The 18,912-nt window shown below is 44.7% G+C and overlaps 2 protein-coding genes across 2 annotated transcripts; one reads left to right on the top strand and one right to left on the bottom strand.

The window, feature by feature from the left end:
* The first annotated feature begins 2,084 nt into the window (after nucleotides 1–2,084).
* On the top strand, nucleotides 2,085–6,606 carry LOC308161534 (GDP-L-fucose synthase-like). The gene is made up of 10 exons (XM_080535555.1): nucleotides 2,085–2,114; nucleotides 2,976–3,124; nucleotides 3,284–3,398; nucleotides 3,549–3,677; nucleotides 4,507–4,580; nucleotides 4,685–4,818; nucleotides 4,981–5,112; nucleotides 5,301–5,380; nucleotides 5,534–5,633; nucleotides 5,823–6,606. Exons 2-10 carry the CDS (start codon nucleotides 2,976–2,978, stop codon nucleotides 5,876–5,878), a joined length of 969 nt encoding a protein of 322 aa, XP_080391681.1. The 5' UTR covers nucleotides 2,085–2,114; the 3' UTR covers nucleotides 5,879–6,606.
* Nucleotides 6,607–7,182: 576 nt separating this feature from the next.
* Nucleotides 7,183–16,879, bottom strand: bmb (brambleberry; the record flags this gene model as incomplete). Its single annotated transcript, XM_080536596.1, has 12 exons — nucleotides 7,183–7,312; nucleotides 8,040–8,128; nucleotides 12,779–12,873; nucleotides 13,010–13,071; nucleotides 13,451–13,595; nucleotides 13,716–13,922; nucleotides 14,126–14,305; nucleotides 15,152–15,268; nucleotides 15,578–15,800; nucleotides 15,918–16,103; nucleotides 16,315–16,443; nucleotides 16,640–16,879. The coding sequence occupies 12 exons, from the start codon at nucleotides 16,877–16,879 to the stop codon at nucleotides 7,183–7,185; spliced, it is 1,803 nt and encodes a 600-aa protein (XP_080392722.1).
* Between the last annotated feature and the right edge of the window lie 2,033 nt (nucleotides 16,880–18,912).

The following is an 18,912-nucleotide window of genomic DNA, read 5'->3' on the forward strand; positions in this document are numbered from 1 at the left end:
GAAAGGAGGTGGGTGTGTGTGCGCGCGCGCAGAATTGTGTGTGTGTGTGTGTGTGTGTGTGTGTGTGTGTGTGTGTGTGTGTGTGTGTGTGTGTGTGTGTGTGTGTTAATGTGTGTGAATGTGCGAGCGACAATATATGTGAATGTGCGAGCGTGAGTGTTTGAGATGGTAGTAGAATAGAATGCGGTGATGTCATATATTGACCCATCAAATCGACCAATCAGCATGCAGAACTCGGGTCTTCACTCTTTCAAACATAAAGTTACTAAAAACAAAACATGAAAATATACATGAAAAACTTACAGAAAGGATTTACAAAAATTAAGTGTTACAGTATTACTCTTTTAAAAAAATATGTTTCCACTAAGAGATATTTGTTGCTCTTTTTAATCTCTTATTTCTATGATTACTGTTCTCAGTTTGATTTGTTCCTACAGATGTTCTTCTTACAGTCAATGTCCATACTTTATTATAATTATTAATGTAATTAATATGACTGATATTGAACATAAGGTGGGAGGCAGCTGCTATGTACTCTGTGCTCCTCACCTCCACACCCTTTCTGTTCTGTCTTATTGTCCACTGTCACTCACACTCTGTTGGAGAGAAGACTTGGGAAGTAAAATGGACATTGTTTAATAAATGATTCAAATGTGAAATATCCCTGCTTTGGCTATTATTTCCTAACGCCAGCGTTTTCTCTCAGTATATAAGGATGATAAAAAGCTTGGTTCTGTCGTCCTGAGCTGTTCCATGTTGTGCCGGTGCAGCGTGGATGTTTCCATTGAAGCTGTATAGTCAGACTGGATGAACCGACTCTCACTGCCTCTGCAGTTCCACTACGCCCCCTGTTGGTAAATAGGTAGTGGTGGTGAAATTGGAGGGACTGTGCAGTGCAGTATTACCTCACCTTAGTCTATGCTAATGTCACATAGCAATGATATTATTGCGGTGAAGTAATTTATTCATATCATAGCCCTCAAGTTTCAACTGTGCTGAATTGTGTTGCTACAGTGCATGGAAGGTTTTAAAGATGCATGTAGGTTTTATGGTACAACTAGTAAAAGCAGAATAACAGGCTGTTGTGAAAGTCCAGGGCCATTTTGTAGTCCCAGTCTGTCCCTGGTTGGTGGTGGTAGGTTGGAGGCCAGTTGGGTAGAGGGAAGGGATGTTTCATTGGGATTTGAATTCAGCTCATACTGTAGCAAACAGTAGTGCTAATAGCACTCAATGATTCTCTGGCTTCACAGTGGAACAGGACTCTCACATGAGCAGGTCGCACTCTGGGTGCAATATGGTTGAGTACCCTAACGCTACATAAATCATCAATTCACTAGTTGTAGCAGGAAGAGTAGCCTACCCCAGCTCAGGCCAGGGGCCATTGGCGGTCGTCATGCTAGAAGAAGAAATATTTTTTTCTTCTTTTTTTCCTCCCACCTAGCCTGGGCCTCCTGCTTAATTATCTCCGCCTTTTTGGTCTTGGCGACCTGGAGCAGGCTCGCCATGGCCAGGGTTAGCCCCTCCCTCCCTGGAGCAGGCCCGCCACGGCCAGGGTTAGCTCCCTCCCCGCCTGGGCTTGGCCAACAAGGGCCTGCAGGTGGGAGGTGATGAGGAAGGCTCTCTCCTCTGACCTAGCTCTCTCCTTTGCAGCCTCCTGCTTGGCCAGCCCCCTGTCTGTGAGAGCTTGCTTAAAGAGACGGCCAATGAGAGCGTTATAGCTGTCTCTGCTTTTGTCGTCAAGCCGGCCCGCCACGGCCAGGGTAAGCTCCCTCCCCGTCTGGGCTTGGCCTGCTAGGGCCTGCAGGGAGGCTCTGTCCCCCCACTGCTCTCTGTCCTCCTGGAACTTCACGCAGGCCTCGTCCTGCTCTTCTCCAGGTCCAGCAGGGCATGGGAAGTGTTTTTTATTTTATTCGTTATTATTATTATTATGATTATGATTATGATTATGATGATTATCATTATTATTATTATGTATTTTAACCAGAGCTAGTCGTTCTAACTTCCGTCCAGGTGATGGCGGTAAACGCCGTATATTGCTTTTACGTCCTCCAACGACCGAAGAAGACATACTTCGGCATCATCAATCAGAGAAGAAGATTCGAGCACTGACTGAGGTAAATAAACTTTCAGCAAAGTATCTGGCGGCCTATGTATCTTTGATCTATTTACAGTTACTTCATGAATAGCTATAGACGGTTCATAGCTTTTTTCGCTTTTGAGGCTGTTTTTGTCTCTCTGTTGAAGCTACTCTATCTGTTCCTGTCATGCATCTATAAGGACGGTCACCCTTCCCTTCCGATCTGATCCGACGATGCCGACGTATTAATTTACTACATCACGCAGACACCATTCATTAGCTTTGGGATATTTACGTGATCCAGACAATTATCGCACTGCAAAAAAACAAATGCATTCACTAGCTGTTTTCAATGGCAGTTATTTTGACGACCAGCAGTCAACGCCTTACTAGTTACACACACGGCATAACATTTCAACTAGATTTGATAAATTATTAGCAGCGACTGATGACGTTTGGGATATTCCACCGATAAATAGAATACAATGTATCTAAATGGAAATTGGTTTCATCTACATTTATTTATGGGCAGACACAGTTCAACCTCGTGGCAGTGGATCAGAGTCAAGTAATGACCCAAAGTCTACAGCTGATTACCAGAGTACCCCTCCCTTGAGCGTTGTAGATTGACAGAGTATGTCAATACTATCCAAACCTGTTAAACAAGCAATTATGGTAACTTTTTATTGGGAGAACAACAAGTGTAGTATCCAACAGCAGTCAGTCACACAATTTAACCAGTTGCCAATATCACCACAGACTTCTACATACTGTCACACACACCGTCACAAGAACAGTGATCTGTATTCACTACAACAACGCATAAAGACCCCCTGCTGACAGCTATGAATGAATGAATCAACAAACTAAACGTAGAGACTCTTCTCTTTCTCTACAGATGGAAAACACAATAGAGCCAATGCGGGTGTTGGTGACAGGGGGGTCTGGCCTGGTGGGCAGGGCGATAGAGCGTGTGGTCAAAGAGGAGGGAGGAGCCAGGGAGGGGGAGCAGTGGACCTTCCTCTCCTCTAAGGACGTAAACCTCTTGTAAGTAATAGAGCTCACCTCCCTCTACTACTCTATCTAGAGCTCACCTCCCTCTACTGCTCTATCTAGAGCTCACCTCCCTCTACTGCTCTATCTACCCAGAATTGTTTTGTCAAGTTAGGCAGTGTGTGTATGTGTGTGTGTCTGTGTGTGCGTAAGGAATATGGAGGAGACACGGGCGGTGTTCCAGAGGCACCGGCCCACCCACGTCATCCACCTGGCTGCCATGGTGGGCGGCCTCTTCAAGAACATGAGAGCCAACCTGGACTTCTGGGTAAGGCCCAGCTCTCAGTGGGATCATGTGACGTGACAGCTCACCAAACAGGTTCTTAAGCATTGTGCTGAGTTGTGCTTAAATAATAAGAGAAATAAGATTTGCATAACTATTTAAATGGCAACATTCTGTCCACTCATCAATCTCCAGAGAAACAATATCTACATAAATGACAACGTGCTGCAGGCAGCACACCAGGTGCAAGCTGTCAAGGTGGTTTCCTGCCTGTCCACCTGCATCTTCCCAGACAAGACCACCTACCCAATCGACGAGACCATGGTATGTGTGTGTGTGTGTGTGTGTGTGTGTGTGTGTGTGTGTGTGTGTGTGTGTACACACATAGGGCTTTCACACCGGCAAAGAACCGTGCCGGTTCGCGTTCGCGTTCGGGAACCTCCAAACGTTGGTGCTGTCTGCCGAACGAGCCCGCGTTCATACCAGTGTAACCAGAACCATCCCCGTCATCAACGATGGGTGATGAAGGGGCGGGATGAACAAACATGTCACAACAAGATGGCAGCTACTTCACTGGAAAAGAGGATAATATCTTCCACTACCGTGTCTGAAATAAACACAATGTTCTATGAAACAAAACAAAATACACTTTCTACACGCGTTCTCTTACTAATCAGCTGCTCCATTACTGGAATAGAAATGGCTTACGAAATTTGCGTTCGCGCAAGTCCGCGCGCATGTGTGTGTGTGTGTGTGTGTTTGCTGAGCATGTGAGGAAGATAGAGAGAATAATGAAACTTTTGATATTGTTTTTGATCACTAATGATTAGATTTAGATTAGATTACATTTTGTCTCCTTCCTTCTTGCTGGTCTCTGCAGCCTAGAATATGACACACCCACTGATGATGTCATAGACACACCCACTGACGACGTGACTGTTCTACGTTTTGGTTCGCGCTTGAGAATCACTATTTTCTGGTTCCCGCTGCGAACCAACTTTTCAGGCTCCGAACCAATTGAGTTTCGGTCTGAACGCGCTTCCAGACTTGACAGACACGGTTCCAGACACGGTTCTTTGCCGGTGTGAACGCCCTAACAGAGTATTTGTGTTATATAGGAATGATGATAATCGACTTATTTCTTTGCTTCCAGATTCATAATGGCCCTCCCCATGAGTCTAACTTTGGCTATGCCTACGCTAAGAGAATGATTGATGTCCACAACAGGTGTGTGTGTGTGTCTGTTTGTGTGTGTTTGAGTGTGTGTTTGTCAGTTTCTATTTCTGGGGGTTATTATTTGAATTATCTGTTGACCTGTGTGTATCTTGCAGGGCGTATTTCCAGCAGCATGGGCGTTGCTACACGGCAGCGATTCCAACTAATGTGTTTGGTCCCCATGACAACTTCAGCATCGAAGATGGACATGTACTGCCAGGCCTCATACACAAAGCCTATATTGCTCAGAGTAAAGATACACACTCACACACAGGCACTTAAACACACAGACCCACACGACTTCCATCACTCAGAGTTCCACTACACTTCCCTACACACATTTCAGAGACACACGTTCTAACAAACATTCCAGGTCTCATCTCCTCCACCGTTGTGTGGTTGTGTGTGTTAGAGGACGGGACCCCGTTGACAGTGTGGGGCTCTGGCACTCCCAGAAGGCAGTTCATCTACTCTCTGGACCTGGCCCGCCTCTTTCTGTGGGTACTGAGGGAGTACAACGAGGTGGACCCAATCATTCTGTCTGGTGAGCTCTCTCTCTCTCTCTCTCTCTCTCTCTCTCTCTCTCTCTCTCTCTCTCTCTCTCTCTCTCTCTCTCTCTCTCACACACACACGTATGCGCACACACACGTCAACCACATACTGTCGTATTGCCAACAACACAGGGCTAAGTCTGATGACGATGCTTCTCGCGACTCTCTCTTTGTGTCCCAGTTGGTGAGGAGGACGAGGTGTCCATTAAGGAGGCGGCAGAGGCCGTCGTCGATGCCCTGGCCTTCAAAGGGGAAGTGGTGGTATCCTTTTAACCAAGAAAATTACGGAATTTAAATGACGGCCTCGCTCCATAACAAGACACACAAGCTGGACAAGCAGGTGCACACGCTCAAACTCCGAGCCATCTGGTCCGTAGAAGCCCTGTGTTTCATTCCCTGACCACTGACCTCCAGTATGACACCAGTAAAGCGGACGGGCAGTTCAAGAAGACAGCCAGCAACGCCAAACTTCTGCGCTACCTCCCCAACTTTACCTTCACCCCCTTCAAGCAAGGTCAGAGTTCAGAGGGCTTCTAGTTGGTCGTTGGTGGGGGGGGTTAACAGTTGTAAAGCTAACTCTGTTCTGTCTGTGTGGATGCATGTTATAGTCAGAATGCTCAGGATCATATCTTGTCAATGACATTGAGCTAAACATAAAAGATTGTGTTTGGTTTCTGTCACTGACTGTTCTCTATTCTTACAGCTTTGAAGGAAACATGCGATTGGTTTGTGGCCAATTATGACACTGCTCGAAAGTGAAGAAACAGATTGACTGTCAGTCCATGGTCACGATCGGCAACAAGAAGAAGAGGGTAGAGGTCAAAGCTGAAATAACTGATGAAGATTGTCCACAGGAGGAATGTTACATGGAGTCTGTTGATGTGGTATACACTTGAAGTGTGTGAACACACTGAGCTGAACTACATTCAAATCATGTGTTAAGTGACCCCCCCCCCCACACACACACACACACACAATAGAAGTAGAATAAGCTGGACGGCTAGCTATAGGTCTGGCCAATATGGCAGCACTCTATTGAGTTAAAGTAGCACAACATTTTGCTTCCTCTTGTGTAAATAGAATTCTCTAGGAAGCAGTGTTGTGCTGCCATATGGAAGGTCTCCACTCTGACTTATGACACTTGTTGTATACCAGGTGGTTGGGGAAATATTCATTTTATAACTATTTGATTCAATCAGTGCAATATATTAGTGGACAGAATAAACTATTTAAAATAAATAATAATCTGGGTATCTTGGCTCAGACAAATGTAGTGGTGAGGTCTTTCTTTGTGAGAATAATGACTAACTGGCTGTTTATAACGTTTTCAAGTTCAATTTCATATATCATTGAATGTAAATCCATCTGATGGTATATTTGTATTTGATAAACCAGTGTCTGCCAACTTTCTCAAAAGATATATTTGTCAGTTACTGGTGAGAAAATTTGGAATAATTTGTGTTATTGGTCCAAGATATATGTATATGTCTGTCGAAAACTGAAAAGAATAAAGTATATTTGCATTGAAATAATTTATTATGAATTTACAAATCCATGCAATAGATAATACACAGTACAAAAACAATTGCCAAAAAAGGTTATGAATTTGAATTCATTTGTAAATTATGAATTCATTTGAAAATTATGAATTTACAAATCCATGCAATAGATAATACACAGTACAAAAACAATTGCCAAAAAGGTTACCAACAAGACATACACTAAACTCAAAACATTTAAAATAAATACAATGCTATAGTCCTTTCTTAAACAATGAATTCCCTCGTTTTGTAGTCATTTACAGCCAGAGAAGGGCGATTAATGTCAAAGGCCACACACATGGTAAAAACAGACAGACCCCTACAGTAATATGTAACAATCATTCTACTCCTGGGGGGGTATTCCATCAACGCTGCTAAAGGAATATCCAGGCTTATATTGATCAGCCTTGCGAGACTTAGCAAAAATAAGCCTAGGTTTTCCTTTAGCAACATTGATAGAATACCCCCCTGGTCCCAACAGGGGTTTTCTGATGGATGGAGTAAGGAGAGGCTGGGTGTCATTCAGAGGGCGTTGTAGGAGGTGTACCCGCCCTCGTGGACTCGACAGTAGTCCTGTCCCAGTACTGCCCTCTTCTTACACGGCTGTCCAGTCTTTGTGATGCCGTTACACAGCTGACGGACAGATGTGGAGCTGCCAGGTGATGGGAGAGCAGACGGTGCAGAAGGGAGAGGGAAAATACAAGCTGAGAAAACAAATGCTACATTCCTATTGAGAGAGGAAGCAGTGGTGTATATTTTATGTTCAGCAGTGATAACATGCACCCTGTATCCATTTACACCCACTAAACTTTACTGACAGAACTTGGCTGTTAAACATGAATCAAATAATTCTGGTTGTAATCAACCTCCCTCCAGTGTATTGGTGTGGAAGAAATGCTTAATTGTAATACATGCAAAGCAAGCAAAATGTAACTTGTGATGTTATGTGACGTCATTCCTCATTAGTTTTAGAAACAATGCTGTCAACCTCAGTCGGTATGAGCTGGGGGGTATTCCAACAACGTTGCTAAAGGACAATCCAGGCTTATTTTGATAAATCTTACGAGATTTACAAAGAAATCAAAAATTGCAAGATGTATCTTTAAGCCTGGATTTTCCTTTAGCAAATTTTTATTTTATTTTTATTTTACAAATCTTTTTATTGCAAACAGTCAGTGGCAAGTGACAAGTACCGGTAATAGCAGTCTTTGTTTACATTTGTGTTTTTTGGGGTTTTGTTTGTTTTCTAACCACCCCCCACCCCCAGGTATGCTTGGGCCACAAATAATAATAAAACATATATATCCTTTAGCAACATTGATGGAATACCCCCCTGATGCATCAATATGCTTCATCTGGGTTAGATTGTGAACACTAACCTGTTGCTGGCCAGGGATTGGTTGGAGCTTAAGCTCACTGCATCCCACATGGCTCCGAGGTTCCTTTGGGGAAGACCTTCAAGGACAGCCTACCAATCAGAGCACAGTATGGTCAGTGATAGAACTAGTCTTATACTGTGTGTTCCTAACCAACAGTATGATGCAAATGCTCCCCATCTCTCAAATTATTTGTGTTTCTCAGCACAACGTTAACATCTGCAGTTCTTCTTCGGCGTATGGGTTGTTGTTTCCTCTCCACTCCACCAGGCTCGGGGCCGAGGGGCTACCCTTTTACCACCCCGAGACCTGGTTGAGGGGCCCACCCGGGCTATATTTCTGGACACCCCTCCAGAAGCCACGTCATCGTCTCGTCATCTAATACCGACAGACCATGCATCCCGTTGGGTGGGTGGTACACCGGGCAATCCAGGATAACATGGTCTGCGGTTTGGTCCTCTGCGCCACACTGGCACGACGCATTTGGGGCCAAGCCCCATCTGTGCATTGATCAGGCATGAAAACAGGTCGGGGTGAAAAAGGTGAGAAGGATACGAGACCCGGATCCTGCTAGGGCAGTCGGAGACTGAGAGCCAAAAAAGATTATTGGGGTACCAGAAAGAGACACATCATACATGCGGGCTCACAAAAGCACTCCCTCTCACTCTCCCTCACTCACACACACACTCCAATAGGCTACAAGACCAGTGGCGTCATTTCAGCAAAAGCCACGATATGGCATGGTACCGAATGGGGGGGTAGAGGTGGATTTTTTTCTTCAAATCAGTTATGCAAGTCAATTTTAGTGAGTTGTTTCTGTACAAAAACGAAAATATGAATGTATAATTAAGTGTTCACATGTAAACATACACATATGTTGTATAAGAAACTAGACTGACAACTTCTCATGAAATGTGCAACATTGAATATAAGCTAGTACAGTGTTTCCCAAACTGTGGGGCGTGGGGGGTACTGCAGGGGGGGCGCGAATTTTGTAAAAAAATAAAAATGTATATTTGATGACGCCCTTAGTCTGTGTACTACGGTAGCAGTCGCACTGTTATTCTGTTCTTGTATGAAGGTACGTCCTAATGTGACGTCACTACGTTGACTGTCGAGTCTGTTGTCAGTCTGTGAATAAACTTACCGGAGACATGCTGAAGAGAATACAGAGTCTGCTTTACTTATTGTTCATACGCGATTCATGTGCACCCAAGCTCAACACATATATACCATATATCTGCCACATATCATACTTCTGTTATATATCGAAAAATATGATAAATACATATAAAACGGAGGTATGATATATATGGCTCACGCGCCTGTCACGTCTCCAGTACATTAGAACTTTGCATCCTTTGATACATATGGCGGGGTGTAAGGATCTTGTAACTTCGCAAACAATGGCAACATTTAAATAATTTACTCTGTTCAACTGCCGCGGCGTTGCCTTTAATATACAAATATTGTATGACCCTCAGCCTGCTCACACAGCGCGGCTCCACGGTTCTTTGGTGGAAAGGCATTTTTAACGAACTCCCAGCGAAATCAAAACACGAAAATCTTCTGTCACTACCTTTTCCAGTTGTACATAGAGTAAACTATTTACATTTTGCCATTGTTTGCGAAATTACAAGATCCTTATATGTATCAAAGGATGCAAAGTTCTAATGTAGCTACTGGAGACGTGACAGGCGCCTGAGACTGCCATATATATCTGCCATATATCATACCTCAGTTTTATATGTATTCAACATCATATTTTTCGGGCATTTAGCTCATTAAACGGCGAAAATCACTGGCGGACCTGGGTTGCGATTCCATTTAATTTACAGGGAACTATGTGTGAAAGGGGCTAACAGCTTGCAAAATAGGCTGACAACGCTAACGTTAGTAGTTATCTGTACTGTATCTGTACTGCACTTAGTAATGTTAGTACCAAATGTTAGTACCAAAGTTAGCCATCTATCGTTAGTAGGGATGTCCCGATCCCATTTTTTCACTACCGATACCGATACCTGGGCTTCAGGTATCTGCGATACCGATCCGATATTAGTATTTATTGTTTTACTCCTGAATAATAACAAATACTTCCCCAGTATAGTCCACAACAACAGTTGGCTATTAAAGACTGCCAGCCTTTATTCAAGCAACAAAAACAGTACTCTGCAGCAGGGGCGGCGCTAGGGGGTGGCTACTTGGGCTCAAGCCCCGGATGTTTTCTGGAAAGCCCCGAATGTTTTACTTAAAAAAAAAAAAAAATGTAAAAAAAATAATAACTCTCGTGAGTAACGTGCAGTACCGGAGTTCAACAGAGAGGCAGCAGCTGCGCGACATTAGCCTGCGTACTGCGTAGCCTGCCCTGCCCTGAAGAAGAAGTGATCTCAATCAGTGCCTGACTTGCAAAATTGTAAGGATGGATATCTGAAAGTGTTTTCAACAAAACAAGCACCAAGAACTGTTGCAGCAGCAGTTTCAGCAGCTGACAACAATGACATCACCAGCAGTGATGACATAGATGATGTTTCAGGTTTGTGAATCTTATTAGAAAGGTGACTGACTCACTGACACTACTTTTCCGGTTTGATAATGCTAGCTGGCTATCATAACATAACGTTATGTTATAATGAAACTGAAACATAGCAAGGTACTGTTACGGTACATGGTAAGAAATCAAACAAAGGATAATACTTATACAAATAAAGTGAATAACAGGCTGATAGTCTTTGATATCTGCACTCTGGTTGACTGAGTAACAAGTGAAAAAGAATGATGTAACGTTAATGTTACAGCTAGTAAACATGAAGTAACCACATTAAGTATGCCCTTATGGTAGTATGTATGTATACAGAACATGACTCAAATCTATCCTAAGATGTAACACTAACTAACTAAGTTTGTTTAATGTCCCAGGGGGAATTTGATTTCACTACTATACACAGGCCAACAATACATGTAATATATCGTCATATAACACAGGACAAGACAATCAATACAATATAAGTGGTGAGCACAGAGTCTGCCCTGATATACATACTGTAACATAACTAGCCTCAGCCCATCAATTCTGTAATTCTATACAAATATAAATGATGGTGACTGACGTGTGTGTGTGTTTACTGTCTATTTTGTAATACAGCCTTTTGTCCGCTTTAAGGTGGTGGTAAGTTGAAGGTTGAAGGTTGATTTTTCCGGCGCGCTCCGCGCGCACATTATATTCTCCCTCTGGGCTAAGCCCCGGATCTCCTACAATCCTAAATCCGCCTCTGCTCTGCAGTACTCAGTGACCAACTGGTTAAAACAATTTAAACAGCAGCATTCAGCATTGTAGAAAAAAAAAGAGTTACTGTCTGATTCTAGTTTTAGTGCCTTCAGGTTTGTATTCTATTTATCTTCTCTTACAAATGGCAAATCAATTATAGGACCCTTTTTAAAAGTGTAGCCCGCTGGTGAGACCAGAAACCAGTCGCAGAATCGAAGGAGTGTCAACAATATCTGGTTTTCGTTTTTTGTACCCAGTCCATATAATAAAAAACAGTTTAACCATCACTAAATAATTATAATCTGTGGATTGGATTAACTGTTCTCGTTTGTCGGAGGCTACCAGTAAGTGATAATGACTTGTAAACATACTCTTGTTTTAGGACGTGTTCAAAAGCAAGGACTGTGTGTTCATCTAGTTAAGATGGGAGTGGAGGTGAGGGAGCTGATGAACTGGGGCTGGGCTCCCAGAGAGGCAGCGCTAAACTGAAAACAAACGCGCAAACGGATGCATTCAGAATGTAGTTATGTGTTTTTAGCATGTCCATGTTCTCTCAGTATGTTGTGATGATATAAAAACGCAGTTAGACGTTCCTAGCGATGTACCACTGTTAGCTGTTAGCCGCTAGCAGCGTTTGTTGTTGTGGTTTGGTCAGTCACTTTTCTCCTGTCGCATTCCCATTCGGTGCACCAACATTCAAATACTCGTGTCGTCTTGAATTTCTTTCCGATTTCAATGTCTGACGCATCATTTGAAAGCTTACCATCTGTAGTTTCAGACTATGTAAATAACCGAAAAATTACTTAAGCAAATGGTTTATGATTTCACCAGCTAGCATCATGACATTGTCAGACTCATTACACACAGGTAGTCAACTCTCATGCCCGTGACCACTGACTACTGCTGTTGTCATCACGTGAGTGACACGCCAGATCGCGCACGCGGATCGCAGCCTATTTTTTTTCTGGTGCGATCTGCGATCCAGCATTCAGGACCAATATCGCAGCGATATCCGATATCAATATCGGAATTCGGGACATCCCTAATCGTTAGCTAGCAAATTGTGTTTTGTTAACATTACATTCTTATCTCAGTATTTGCGACTTCAGTCCTTGTCTTCTCTCAGCATACAAAAACCGCGGCTGACGTTCTGTCACCAATGTCTTCACCAAGGAGTTTCACGCGCACATTACAGTTTCAGCCCTTCACGCCTGCGCACCTGTTCGCTACGTTGCTTCGCTTTTCTGTAGCCCAGGCCATCAAAGGCCCATCAAAATCTAATCGTTCGAACGTTCAACGTGCGTTCCAGACTAAAGGGCCGCTCTGCTCCCCCCCCCCCCCTCCCAAAAAAAAAAAAAACCTCATCGGATCTATATGATTCAGGCAAGTCACCTATTTTGGATTCAAAACGGCTAATTTTGCCAAAAGGGGAGCGATTATCATGCCTGATTGATGTCTACTGCTGTTCATTGCTCACCGCAGAGAGGCTAGGCCGACAGCTGAGCCTGGGAGTGGAGTGGTTGGATGTCTGGTGGGCGTGGGAGGGAAACAGGGCTGCTCTGCAGAGGTCACCTATAATTAATGATATAAACATGAAGGGAAATGACCAGTGTAATGAAGTACAAAATTGTGTTTTAGACACAAATTCCACCAAAAAAAGGGTATTATGGTTGCGGGGTTCTCACGGGTACGGTAGCCTAGTACACACCTGACATGAAGCCGTCCTGATCCAGCAGGTCCCTTGGCTCCATGATGCAATCTAGATCATCTCTGAGAGGACACACAGAAACGACTTGAACAGGCAAAACTATTTCTTTAAATACTGGATCTCAGTCAATGCCACAGCTCCCCCATCCCACCTGGAGCTTTCCTTCATTATACTCTTGGGGGCGCCTGTGGCGCAGGAGGTAGAGCCGGCGTCTAATAGTCGCAAGGTTGGCAAATCAGCGGTTCGAGCCCCGGCTGGCCACATGTCGAAGTGTCCTTGGGCAAGACACTGAACCCCAAATTGCTCCCAGTGAGCGGGCCGGGCACCTTGCATGGCAGCTTGCCGCCATTGGTGTGTGAATGTGTGTGTGAATGGGTGAATGAGAGGCTGTTGTAAAGCGCTTTGGATAAAGGCGCTATATAAGTCAGTCCATTTACTCACCTCTCCGGGGTGGAGCACTTTGGTCCACTGTGGTGGTGGGGCACATGCTGGTTTTCCCATTCCAAGGTTTTGCATGGGGGCGGGCCGGCCATCTTTCCTTTGATTCGAGAACACACGCACAGCAACTGCGTAGCGAACCAGTGACCTGGTGAAAAGGGCATATCACATACAGCTTTCCTTTTACCTGTGTGTAATCATCACGAACAACGCTCGTCAGTCTCCCATCAGATATCCCCTGTCCCATCTAGTCCCATCTAGTCCGTACCCAGTGAGAGAGTGAGCAGCAGCAGGCTGAGGTTGGCCAGGTTAAACGCGGGCTGCTGGTTGACCTCAGCCACGGCGTTGAGCGGTACTGTGAGCAGGAGCATCGCCCGGGAGAAACTCGGACAGCGCAGAAACGTCAATAACACTGCACACAGAAGGAAGTACCCAGCATGCATCACACAAGTCCACAGTGCTGCCAGGCTCAGGCCTGTAGAATGGGGGGCACAGGAACAAAACAATCACACGCATTACTGTACCTCACCACTCCAAATGTGTGTCTGGACGTGTATCTGGCTTTGATACAACTGCACCCAGAAATGCCGGTTCGATTAGTGCAATAAGAAGTATAGAATGTGCGACTCAGTCATTTAATGTGGGTCTTTGTCACACACCTACTTTAGTGTACTGTACCTGCCCAGCCAAGGTAGCCCTGGATCACACGGAGTCTCTCCTCTAGACTGCTTTGCATGTTGTCAAGGTAACTCAGCATGGTTCCCAGGGTTCCGTTCATGCGCTCCAGCTTGCCCATAAGGTCAGAGTAGTACCGTGCCGTCTGGTTCTGATGCTGCAGGAACCCAGACATGCTGTGCTCTGTGGTCACATGACCAGAGATGAGGTTACCAATACAAGAAGCACACGGGGACACGTCTCAGCCCTCAACCAGCAAACAATGTTGGCAACAAGGCAAAGCACATCATTCTGCACATAAGACAACATCCACTATAGAAGTCGCTTTACTTAAACCAAGGCTAAATGACAGAAACGGCAGTAACCTTAATGGGTAGCCTACATTGTAATTATTGATAGTATATTTAGTTTTGATGTTTCATTACGTATGCCCTATTAGGACCAATGGCTATAAAGGATAGCTGTAGTGTAACTCAGATTCTGTGGAAATCATTTGATTTATTTAGGAGAAGCTCCTAATCTCCCTCGGTGTTCAAAATATACCAAGCAACTAGTTTCAATATGTCTACGAAGTAGACCAAATAACATGCTCTTTATTATTCCAACTCATTTGCGTACAACCTCTCAAGTGCACGTTGTCGGATACATGCAAAGCATACAGTAGCCTACAGTTGACAGTCCTGTTGTGCATATGCAATACTTCATTGCAAAATGCAATTGTTTTATCAATACTTATTGTCCACCAAACCGTTAAGCTATGTTATGTTAAAAATGGAAAGGAATTACAGTTGGTTGGTAAGACACAAATGGTAATTGCATAATTTCAAGTTACATAATTGGGGTAAGTTAAGTCAAAAGAAAGTATACATATTCGGTCCCAAGTGTTTCCTCTTTCGGTCCCAAAGTTTCCTCTTTCTACACAAGGGGCTAGAAATAGACTGAGTAATATCAAGAATGAAAAATGTCAAGCTATGCAGGAGGGTCCCAAATTAGATTTGCCATAAATGTTTAAGTGTTTGTGCACATCACCTATTTTGCTGTAGATGTCCTGTGCGCGCCCTCTGACCTCAGCCAGGTCATTCAGAATGGCCTGATGACCATCCTGCACCTCGGACCCTTGGTTCTTTATTCGCTCACTGACGTTCTCTAGAGGCAGAGAAAACTAGTTTTAATATCTTATACACATAGGCTGGGTTGCACCAACATGGATTAAATTCATCCTGGTTTAGGCTTAATCGAGGTTTAAGCGGAAATTACCAGAGGTTTAGATTTAACCAGGATTCATTTTAAACTACATTTAAGCTAGTTTTGGTGCAACAGGATTAGTACATAAACCTTCATTTAATCCAATTTAAAAGTTAAACCATGTTTTTGCAACCCAGCCACGGTCTTTATACAAGTAGGACATTGAGGGCTAAAGCAGAAGCCACAAGTGAGCAGGCAGAGTTTCCTTACCCATCCTCTGTACGATGCCCTGAATGAGCTGGGCCACGAGTTGCTGTCCAGAGGCGATGAGGGCCTTTTCCTGGCCCAGCTGCTCCAAGCTGGTACTCAGGGAGCTCTCCAGCTGCTCATGCCCTTCCGCCAGCACCCCCTGCTGGGCCTGCAGAGCACTGTGCCCCTGCAGCAGCTTCTCCAATGAGGCTGCAGTCAGGTCCTTCAGCTCCAGCTGCCCCTCCTGTGGCAGAACAATAGACACTTAAGTCCACCACCCATTAAGGAGGAGGGATTACACTCTGGCCCCATCCCCTCTCTCTTCAATTTGCATGTTCAGAATGAGACGGATGGGACTGACCTTCAGGTCCTTCATGGCGTCAAGTTGGCTGGTCGCTGTGGCGATGAGGGCATTTACAGTGAGCTCAGCCCTGCGGCGGAAGTGCTGCTGACGGGTGGCATAGCACACGGAGCGAGCTCTATTGCTCACGATGTGGTAAGCATTCCACGTGTCTGAGTCCATGTCTTCTGTGCACTGCTTTAAGGACTAGCAGAAGAGAGAGAGCAGGGTAAACAAACACACTATAGAAACATTGGGGATTCATTCTCCATGTTTGCCAACTGTTTCAGAAACAGAGAGCAGGGCCATGTCCCATAGAACAGCAATTCACTGTGGAGATCTTAAAAACTATTTTTAATATTCATATTTTTAAAAGCAGGCTGAAAACACAGAATCTGTAAAATAGCTCAGACATCACCATTTCTTCTGTGCAGGGGAACGTCCTGCGTCCCTCCACCTCAGCCTGGCAATTGAACAGAACCACACCCAGTTTGGCCAGCTCTTCCTCTGATAGGCTACCGCAAGTCGACTTCAGCTGAGCAACCACCTGGTTTGAAGAAACTTTCTATTGGCTTACATGCATTTCACACTAACAGGGAATTATCAAAATGTCAGACACTCCATTAGTTTTACTAAGGGGAAAAAACTTGTTTTGCAAGGAAATCCACATGAGTGAGACCACTGCCCTCCAACCAACTGTTGGGTTTCATAAAATATAAGGGAGGTAGAATGGCATCCATTACCCTGTGATTGCAAGTGTCCAGTGGACTAAGCTCCATCGCCCTAGCCTCTGCCAGGAACCTCTCTTCCACCACAGTCATCTCGAATGACGGAGTGTCCCCCGTAGGTAGTCTCGGGACTGGTGTAGAGGCTGGTGTAGGGGCTGGAGGAGCATCTGGCTTTTTCATCCAGTCAAAGAATGCAGTCGCTATACTACATTGGGTGGCCTGCACACAGATGAGCAGCATCACCAGCCAAGCCATCCAACTGTGAAAGAAAGTTCCTTTCTTAAGTATAGCCCAAAGGAAGCATGAAGAGTTGTAATGCAATGATGTACTACAGTTGCTACAACATGCTGAGTGAGCCTTAAGCCCCTTTTCCACTATCGTGCCAGCCCGGGTCGACCCGGGCTGGCCTGCTTCTTTGGCGCTTTTCCATTTGTCGGCCCGGGTCGGCTCGGTTCGGGTCGCTTCTTTAGCTACCCTTCTTAACCAGGAACCAAATTTAGACCCGGAACCTTTTTGCCAGGCTGCGTGTGACGTGTGACGCTGCACACCGTTGATTGGTCAATGGAAATCGTCATCCCATGTTCATAGATTTCTTCGCTAACCGCCATCTTGAAATACCACATTCGCTCTTGGAAAATGTCACTACAGTTTCTGTAATAGCTTATTAATAAAGATTCGAAAAATTATGCTGACCATCGTATTATCTTAGTTTAATGTCATTTCAATGCATCATAGAACTTTTATTTACAACAAGCATAACACAAAATCGCTATTATGCACCGTCTTTGCCCGTGAATAACACCGGCTGTGAATGTGGTAGAAACACAATACTCCTTTGCTAACTTCACCATCTGTATACGGTCATTTTGAGCCCTTAACCACCGCGCTGACACCCCGAGAAGTTATGCTTTTAACCGTAAACTCAATGAACCGGGAGTTCACCCGCTGCTGCTCGCAGCACCGCGCCTGCTGGTTAAAACTCCTGTTGACAGCGGGGGCAGAGAAACGTTTTAACAGGGAATTCGCTCCACGCTGTCGACCGTGATAGGAGTGTAGGATCGACACCATTCAAATGGTTTTGGATTCCCTGTCCTCTCCCCTATCCGGACACGTTTGAATTGTTATCCTAACCCACGGTAATCCAAAGTTATTAACCCGCAAAGCACCGCTTGCTGCTAGATGAAACTCCTGTTGACAGCGGGGGCAGAGAAAAGTTTTACCAGTGAATTCGCTCCGCGCTGTCGACCGTGATAGGAGTGTAGGATCGACACCATTCAAATGGTTTTGGATTCCCTGTCCTCTCCCCTATCCGGACACGTTTGAATTGTTATCCTAACCCACGGTAATCCAAAGTTATTAACCCGCAAAGCACCGCTTGCTGCTAGATGAAACTCCTGTTGACAGCGGGGGCAGAGAAAAGTTTTACCAGGGAATTCGCTCCGCGCTGTCGACCGTGATAAGTGTCGTATCGACACCATTCAAATGGTTTTGGATTCCCTGTCCTCTCCCCTATCCGGACACGTTTGAATTGTTATCCTAACCCACGGTAAACCGAAGTTATTAACCCGCAAAGGGCACCGTGTTTGTCCGTGAATAACACGGCACACAATGATACTACAGTTCATAAAGCAGACAAGTGAAGGCAGTGGTTTTAAGGGTTCTAAAAACATGACTTTATTATGTGTATAGCTTCCTCTCTCTCTTTCTCTCCCCAAAAAAATCACGGTTAGTAATATACCACATGCCGAAGAAAAAGTATACGATAGTTCAAGTTCCTCCATGTCGCTGTTGTTGTGGCTGTGTTGTGTCTCGTGAAAATATACGTCACCACCATGGCGCGCTTTTACTCCGCCTACTATCGCCTACTCCTCCTACTAGTTCCTGGTCTGTTGTATAGTGGAATACCAGAACTGTTCAAAAGCGGGCCGAAGCGACCCGAACCGACCCGAAGCGATCCGGGCCGATAATGGAAAAGCGCCATTAGTTGTGAAGGAGGTCCGACGCTGCCCTCGTATGGCTATTTTAGGGGCTTGTCTCCCGTACAGTCATCGCAGCTCCGGCCCTTGATGGTCTGGTTTAGCTCCAGCACAGCAGATTAAACCAAATGATGGTGTCTATAATCATTACTTATTGGAATAGGTGTGTTAGTGCCTGACTAGAAGGCCTAGTTGAAACTTAAAATAACAGGACACGCAAACGCTTGTGCACTTTAGCATGTATGCAAAAAATACACAAATAAATCTGAGAAGTTATACTTATATCATGCATCAACATTTCTAGTTGAAATT

This window comes from Nansenia antarctica, assembly GCF_963989245.1.
Source record: "Nansenia antarctica genome assembly, chromosome: 7".
Taxonomy (NCBI): Eukaryota; Metazoa; Chordata; class Actinopteri; order Argentiniformes; family Microstomatidae; genus Nansenia; species Nansenia antarctica.